At 35.3% G+C, this 8,407-nt stretch overlaps 1 protein-coding gene across 1 annotated transcript in view; it reads left to right on the top strand.

Moving 5' to 3' along the window:
* Window positions 1–2,034: 2,034 nt before the first annotated feature.
* The window catches only part of DCAF10 (DDB1 and CUL4 associated factor 10), a 37,527-nt gene continuing 31,154 nt past the window's right edge, over window positions 2,035–8,407 (top strand). The window contains exons 1-2 of the mRNA XM_005884020.2: window positions 2,035–2,053; window positions 3,667–3,826. Coding sequence (XP_005884082.1) covers window positions 2,035–2,053; window positions 3,667–3,826 — 179 coding nt within the window. The remainder of the gene's footprint in view (window positions 2,054–3,666; window positions 3,827–8,407) is intronic.

Here is an 8,407-nt window from a genome sequence, read left to right as displayed (position 1 = left end):
AAGAAAAAAACAATTGTTTGTAGATGATATTATCGACAAAGAAAAACTAAAATACCTACAGATAAAGTATTAAAATAGCAATATTGATAGATATTTTAATAATCAGTTGCATTTTTGTACACCAGCAACAAAGCTCAATTTTAAAAAGAACATTGTAAAAAGCATAAAAAAATGTCAAGTACCCAGGAATAAATGTAACAAAAGACAGGCATAGCTCATATGGAGAATATCCATGGTAAAGGTAGATATACCATGCTCATAGATTGGAAGACAACATATTGTAAACGTCAATTCTGTGCAAACTTTTTGATAGAGGTATAATCCAATGAAAACCATCTGGATTTTTTTTTTTTTCTGTAAATCAGATTATTTATTCACTTGATTCTTAGATTCACTTGTTGATAGATGCATGTTTGTTGTTCACAATTTGTATCTTTACCTTTTTCTTCTTCCTCTTCTTAAAGGATACCTTTCAGCATTTCGTATAATACTGGTTTAGTGGTGATGAACTCCTTTAGCTTTTCCTTATCTGTGAAGCTCTTTATCTGACCTTCAATTCTGAATGATAGCTTTGCTGGATAAAGTATTCTTGGTTGTAGGTTCTTGGTATTCAGCACTTTGAATATTTCTTGCCATTCCCTTCTGGCCTGCAAAGTTTCTGTTGAGAAATCAGCTGACAGTCGTATGGGTATTCCCTTGTAGGTAATTGAGTCTCTTTCTCTTGCTGCTTTTAAGATTCTCTCTTTGTCTTTTGCTCTTGGCATTTTAATTATGATGTGTCTTGGTGTGGTCCTCTTTGGATTCCTTTTGTTTGGGGTTCTCTGCGCTTCTTGGACCTGTAAGTCCATTTCTTTCACCAGGTGGGGGAAGTTTTCTGCCATTATTTCTTCAAATAGGTTTTCAATATCTTGCTGTCTCTCATCTTCTGGCACCCCTATTATTCTGATGTTTGTACGCTTGAAGCTGTCCCAGAGGCTCCTTACACTATCTTCGTATTTTCGGATTCTTTTTTCATTTTGCTTTTCCGGTTGGGTGTTTTTTGCTTCTTCGCATTTCAAATCTTTGGCTTGATTCTTGGGCTCCTCTGGTCTGCTATTGGGTGTCTGTATAATATTCTTTATTTCAGTCCGTGTATGCTTAATTTCTAGTTGTTTCTTTATCATAGCATCGAGGGTCTCATTAGTTTTCGTGAGGCTCTCCAGAAGTTTATTGCAAGCCCTCAAAATTGCGTTTTTTAGCTCTATATCCTCCATTTCTGTCATGTTTTTTTGTCTCCGCATTTTTTATGCTTTCTTGGTGCACCCCCTAGTGGTCTTTGTGCGCAGTCTTGTTCTAGTTAAGCCTTGATTGTTGTAGTTAAAACTAGAGGGATTTGACCACCAGGCCGACTGCGAAAACCATCTGGATTTGTGTGTATGCGTGTGTACATAACTTAAGTTGATTCTAAATGTATAAGGATATTCAAAGTCCAAGAATTACTAAGATATTCTTGCTAAGAAAATCTTGAATATGTTGAAAAGTATGCATATTACTAATGGAATAATACAATACTGTGTGATATAACTTTTACTGAATTAATTTTTAAAGTCAGTGCATCCCAATAAAAATACCAATAAGATGTCTGAGTAGGACCTGACATGCTATATCTAAAATTCACTTGGAAGAGAAAGCATAATATTAGCCCCTTGAAAAATGTTTATAAAGCAATGAGGGTATCTTATCTATCTTGCCATATATCAAAAATACTTTTAGAAATTAAAATAGTGTGGTGATGTTGCATAGAATACAACATAGAGTATAAAAACAAAACTTAGATATGTTAATGATGGCATTTCAAACCAATGAGAAAATGTAGGCTTTGATATGGGGACAAAGTATATACACATTTGTTTTGTTAATCCTCACCTCAGGATATTTTTCCATTGATTTTTAGAGTGAAAGGGAGGGGGAGAGACAGAAAGAGAGAAACATCGATGTGAGAGAGACACATAGATTGGTTGCCTCCCACACAAGCCTGGACCAGGGTGGGAGTACATGCCTGCAACCGAGCGAAGTACGTGCCCTTGACCAGAATTGAACCCAGGACCCTTCAGTCTGCGGGCCAACGCTCTATCCACTGAGCCAAGGATGATATATATTTTTTAAAGGTTACAACTCATGCCATGTACAAAAATATATTATAATTGGATTAAAACAAAACAATGTTTTATAGATCTCTTATTTACAATGTTTAAGGTTAAGACTCTCAGAATCGTTGATTCATTTACTTTTTTTTTTTTTAAAGAAGTCATTTTTTTATTTATTTTGTTGTTAATCCTCACCTGAGGATCCTTTTTACGTTGATTTTTAGGGAGAGTAGAAGAGAGGGAAAGAGAAACGTCGATGTGAGAGAAACACATCGATTGGTTGCCTCCTGCATGAGCCCCAACCAGGGCCCCGGGTGGGGAGGAGCCTGCAACCTAGGCATGTGCCCCTGACCAGAATTGAACCCTCCGGTCCACAGGCCAACGCTCTATCCACTGAGCCAAACCGGCCAGGGCTGATTCATTTACTTTTATGCTAGGAGGAAAGTCCATTCCATGACTCTTCTGACTAACAAAAAGAAATGGCTGTTTATACATCATCTAATAGATATTAATTTGAATACTTTTTACTCATGATGATCAATTAGCACAAAAGTCCATCAGATATAGTAAATATCTGAAGTCCACTTATCTCAAAAAATGGTGTTTATGCAGACGCCCTTTGAAGGGCAATTTTATGATTACTAAATATGGGAAAAGTTTGAATTTTTCCCTCTCCAACTTTATCTAAAAAGCTTTTTCTGAATACAAAAGTTTGACTATTTGATATTCTATCTTATGCACTTTCAGCTTAAGTGTACAAAATTCCACTTGTTATTGGAACTATAAATTGGGAAGACCTGTAGTTTCAAAGACTTGGGATTTCATTTGCTAGATCTGAATCTGAAAGAGCAGTGCCCACAAAAAACTAGACTTAACCAAAATCAATAAGAGACAATGGATTTTCAGAAATCAAAATGGGGCTTGTAAAAGGTTTATGAAAATATAACTTTGTAATAGGGAAGGGTTTTGAAAATAGAGAGTATTAAAAAAAATAAGAAAAAGATGACTATATCTAACTGATAGGATATATATTTTTTCAGTGCATTTTAATACTGATAAATACATAATTTTGTATAAGATTTTTCCTCTAAGTTGCCTCATCTACACATGTTTTTCTGCAACCAGCTTTTCTCATTTAAAAATATGTTTTGAAGTTCTTTCATATCATATCCATATAAAACTACCCCTTTCTTTTAAAAATCAGTCATCCTTCTTTTATATACATTTAGGTTTCTTTCAATTTCTCCTTACAATGAAGCATATATACTTTGTATTTATGAATGATTATGTCTCTAGATTAAATACTCAGAAAAAAATTGCTGAGTCAAAAGGTATGCACATTTAAAACTTTGATAGATACTGTTACTCCCCAAACATAAACTACCAGTTTGTATTCCATTATAATGTATGAGAGGACCATTTCCTACTAGTGCCAATAGTGGATATCATCAATATTTTAAATATTTCCTACTAACATGGCAAAAAGAAGTTATTCACTTATAGTTTGCATAATTACAAATAAATAAGTATCAATAACCAGAGAATACTAGAAAACTAAACAAAAGAAATGTGTCATTTGCTTTCAGGTCAGTGCTGACGGTTGCTTGTGAACAGACTGAAGTTCTGCTTTTTGACCCTATATCATCAAAGCACATAAAAACACTTTCTGAAGCCCATGAAGACTGTGTAAATAATATCAGGTTAGTATTGTAGTGAAAAAGTGAACTTTATTATTGTGACCCAAAATACTCTGTTTTGGAAGTTCGTGAAAATGTGTAATGCTTTTGTACAGCAGGGGTAGAAATACATATTTGTGAATTGTGAATCTTATCCCTTGTGAAACTGATCCCTTTAATTACAAAACTTATTAACTATTTTGGATTAGAATCTTTCTGAAATGCATTTTTTACTTCCACATGATTTTCTTTTTCTCTTCATATATTAGGATCATCATTATGAACCTCAGCCAGTATTATAATAGTCTTGTAATGCCTTTAGGCTATGGCAGTCCTGTTACTTAGCCTGTCTCACCACCAGCCCCCAAATTCAAAGTATTGAGGAGAAAAAGCACATATGCACAGAGAACTTCTTTATAGCATTGTTGGAAGCTTCTTAAATTCTCAATAATGTGGGAAATAGGTAACAGTTTGGTGGATTAATATGCAGTCATTAAAATGATGGTCCCAAAGACTACATATCAACATAGATAAGTGCTTGGGATAATATAGATTAAAATCATGATGTAAACTGTACAAATGTGACATGATGCAGAAGAAAAAAGATTAGAAGGAAATATTTTAAAATGCTAGCAGTGGATGAGTTAGAATGTATGGATTTTGAGTAATTTTATAAACTTTATGTAGAGATTATATTATTTTTTAAATTATTACTTTTAATTTTAAAAAAAGAACTGTTGAAATTACTTCTAGTCAAGATGACCTACTGAGTTTTAATGTAACACCGATGCTCCAAACACATAGAACAAAAGATTAAGTAGCACAAAAGATATACCCAGGCTGTGAAACAATAAACATCTTTGTGGGCCAGAAATTGAACACAGACACAAAATTGCTACAAGTGTTTAAACCGTAAGCCCACTGGGTTTGTCTGGCATTGACATGCAGTCGTTTGGCTCCTGTCAGGAATCAAAAGTGCTAAAAGTGCTTCATGTGAGGCAGAAACCAGAACTACTACATGAAGCCAGGGGTTTTGTTGTATATCCCATTTGTGAAAGGCTGAAAAAAGGAAAAAGCTATTAACTACCGGGGCTATAGTTTTAGTTGATAAAGACACAGACTCATGACCAGAAATTGATGAAGCCATTACTGAGTCAGTGGTTGAATAGATGTGATAGCTCCAATATCATCATGAAACTGCAGGCCTTAATATCATTATAAGGTCTAGTTGTCGATTAGGGGTCTAGTAATCCAAGTGGGGCCAACTATAAAACCATTAAATAGGTAGAGAGAAAAAAACAAAAAAACAACCTTTTACTACTCAAAATGTGCCTACAACCCAAATCGCAAAACTCATGAAGACATCTAATATTAATACCATACCAAAGTCAGCGACTAACACAGATATTTTCTCTGGATGAAATTAATTTATGGAGTAGTCCAACAAAGACTTTATTTTAAAAAATAAATTATTTTATTTATTTTTATTTTTTTTGACTAGGTTATACATGCACGTGGTACAAAATTCAAAGGTACAAAAGGGTAAACAGTGAAAAGTAAGTCTATCTCCCACCTCTGTCCCCTAGCCACCCAGTTCCCCTCCCCAGAGGCAACCACTATTACCAATTTATTGCTATCTTTTCTGAGATAGTTTGTCCATATACAAGCATATACACACACACATACACTTTTATATAAATGGTAGCATTCTATACATACTATTACGTACCTTGGCTTTTTCACTTCAAAACATATTTAGAAATCATTCCATATTAGTATCCATGGGATGATATTTTTAACGGCTGCATAGTATTCCGTTGATTAGAAGAAACTTTAAAGCATTTTTAGGATGCTCAAAGAAATAAGTTAAGGGGTACTTTCTATTTTAAGGGAGCTCAAAAATTATGAAACAGAATAAATGAAACAAGAACAGGTCAATGTGGAAATGAACCAATTAGAATTCTTTGTAGTTGGTATGTAAAACTCAGTAGATGGGATAAATATACCCTTTATACCATTGGTGATAGAATTAATGGGTTGGAAAATAGTACTAAAAATTTTATACAGAACACAGAAAAAAGATACAAATATGAAAGAATAGTTAAAAGATATAGAGGATTAATTGAAAGACTCCAATAAATGTATAAGAATTACAAAAAAAGAAGATGCAGGGATTGGTGGAGAACTAATTTTTGAAGACAGAGGGGCACAGAGACAAAGAATTCTTAGCATTCAAGAGGGACCTGAGTCCTTTCATCAAGAGTAAAATCTAGAATGTCAAGTAGGTTAAAGAAAAAAAAATCCACATCTAGATAGGTTGTGGTGAAACTAGAATATCAAAGATAAAGAGAGCATCGTAAATGTCACCAAAGTTAGAAGCCAGATAACCTACAGAGGTATGATAAACTAACAGAAAGTTTCTCATTAGCAACAATTGATGCTAGAAGGAAATGGAATATCTTAAAAAATACTAAAGCAATACCATGTTATATCCAGGTAAACTGTTATTTTAGAGTGAAGAATTTTTAATTAGGTGAAATGATAAATGTTATTAATTATTAATAGCAGAAAGATAATTAGGGGTTTTTTAGGAGGTGCATTTAAAACAAAATTAAAGTTCTAGAGTAGCACTATCCAATAAAATTGTAATTCTGGTCACATAAGTAATTTTCTAGTTGCATTAAAAAAGGAATATTTAAAATTAAATTTTAATAATACATTTTAGATAACCCAGTATGTCTAAACTATTATTTCAGCATGTAATCAGTATAAAATATATTGTATATTTAGGGTACATCTATTTCAGACTGGTTACATATCAAGGACTCAAAAGCCACATGTGGCTAATGGCTACCAAATTGAGTAATGTAGTTCTAGAGAGTAACAAAAAACAGGTTGTACGTATAGGAGGGGTTTTGTTCAGTGGGAAGATATACTATGATAAGGTCTCTGTCATGTTCAGGAGGAGATAGAAAAATAAAGTAAATTCAGAACAACGTATCATTAAATACATATGATAAAAAACTAAAAGTAACTAAAGTAATAGAAGTACAGTTTACAGTTTCCAAACCAGCAGGAGAGGGGAAAAGGGAATATTGAAGACAGGAAAGCTTAAAAAAGTGATGATAATAATAATAATAAATAATGATAAAGCAAAGGAAATATAAATAGAAAAAAGAAGTAGAAATAGTTCCAAATATATGTATAGTTCACAGTAGGTATAAATGGATTGATCTTTATTAAAAGACACAGAGACCTACCAATTTGAATGAAAAACAAAATCATTTATATATTCTCTATAGAGATACCAAAAATAAGACTGCCCAGAAATGGAAAAAGAAAACTGATGTAGGTTATTATTGGACAGATGGAAGACCAAAGTCTTTAATAAAAAATGCAACAGTACATATTAAGAAAAGGAAAAATCCATCAGGAAGATATATACAATCATGAACTTGTATACAACTTGAAGTATAAAAACCAAAGATGAAATGATAAGGAATTCTAAATCTACTAGAGGCCCGGTGCACAGATTCATGCACCAGTGGGGTCCCTTGGCCTGGGGCCTGCAGGGATCGGGCCGAAACCGGCTCTCCGACATCCCCCGAGGGGTTCCGAATCGTGAGAGGGTGGTTCTTAGGTGACGCACCCTGGAATCGGGCTCCCTCCTCTCTGGTTCCAGATGCATCACGCAAGAACCGCAGCTGCCAAGCTGTATCGGGCATCTGCCTCCTGGTGGTCAGTGCGCGTCATAGCTACTGGCCAGTCAGCTGGTCGCTTTAGGCTTTTATATAGTATATATAGATAGTCATAGTGAGATATTTTACTACTAGGGTCCCTTGGCCTGGCCTGCGCCCTCTCACAATCTGGGACCCCCCGGGAGATGTCAGAGGCCTGCTGCACGGATTCATCCGTGCAGCGGCCCTCTAGTATGCATATAAGATCTTTGGTTAATCTCTTCCCGCCTGCCCCCCGTCCCTCTGAGATTCATCAATCTGTTCCATGTTTCCATGCCTGTGCATTGAGCATCTGGCCCCTGGTAGTCAGTGTGTGTCATAGCTACCAGTCGAATGGTCACTTTGGCTTTTATATATATAGATAGTTGCATCCCAAACTAGTAAATTAAGCAGACAAAAATAAGGCTATATAAGATAAACTAGAAATGCTGGGTAAAATTTTAACTATTGTCTGGCTGGCATGTCTCGGTGGTTGAGTGTCAACCTGTGAACCAGGAGGTCACAGTTCGATTCCAAGTCAGGGTCATGCAGGTTGCAGGCTCAATCCCCAGTGTGGGTGAGGGCATGCAGTAGGCAGTCGAGCAATGATTCTCTCTCATCATTGATGTTTCTATCTCTCCTTCTCCTTTCCTCTCTGAAACCAATTATAAATATATTTTTAAAAATTTAAATATAGCCCTAACCGGTTTGGCTCAGTGGATAGAGCATCGGCCTGCGGACTCAAGGGTCCCAGGTTCGATTCTGGTCAAGGGCGTGTACCTTGGTTGCGGGCACATCCCCAGTGGGGAGTGTGCAAGAGGCAGCTGATCGATGTTTCTCTCTCATCGATGTTTCTAACTCTCTATCCCTCCCTTCCTCTCTGTAAAAA

This window comes from Myotis brandtii, unplaced genomic scaffold (assembly GCF_000412655.1).
Source record: "Myotis brandtii unplaced genomic scaffold, ASM41265v1 scaffold806, whole genome shotgun sequence".
Taxonomy (NCBI): domain Eukaryota; kingdom Metazoa; phylum Chordata; class Mammalia; order Chiroptera; family Vespertilionidae; genus Myotis; species Myotis brandtii.
The sequence above is the reverse complement of the archived record's forward strand: the minus strand, read 5'-3'. Positions and strand labels throughout refer to the sequence as shown.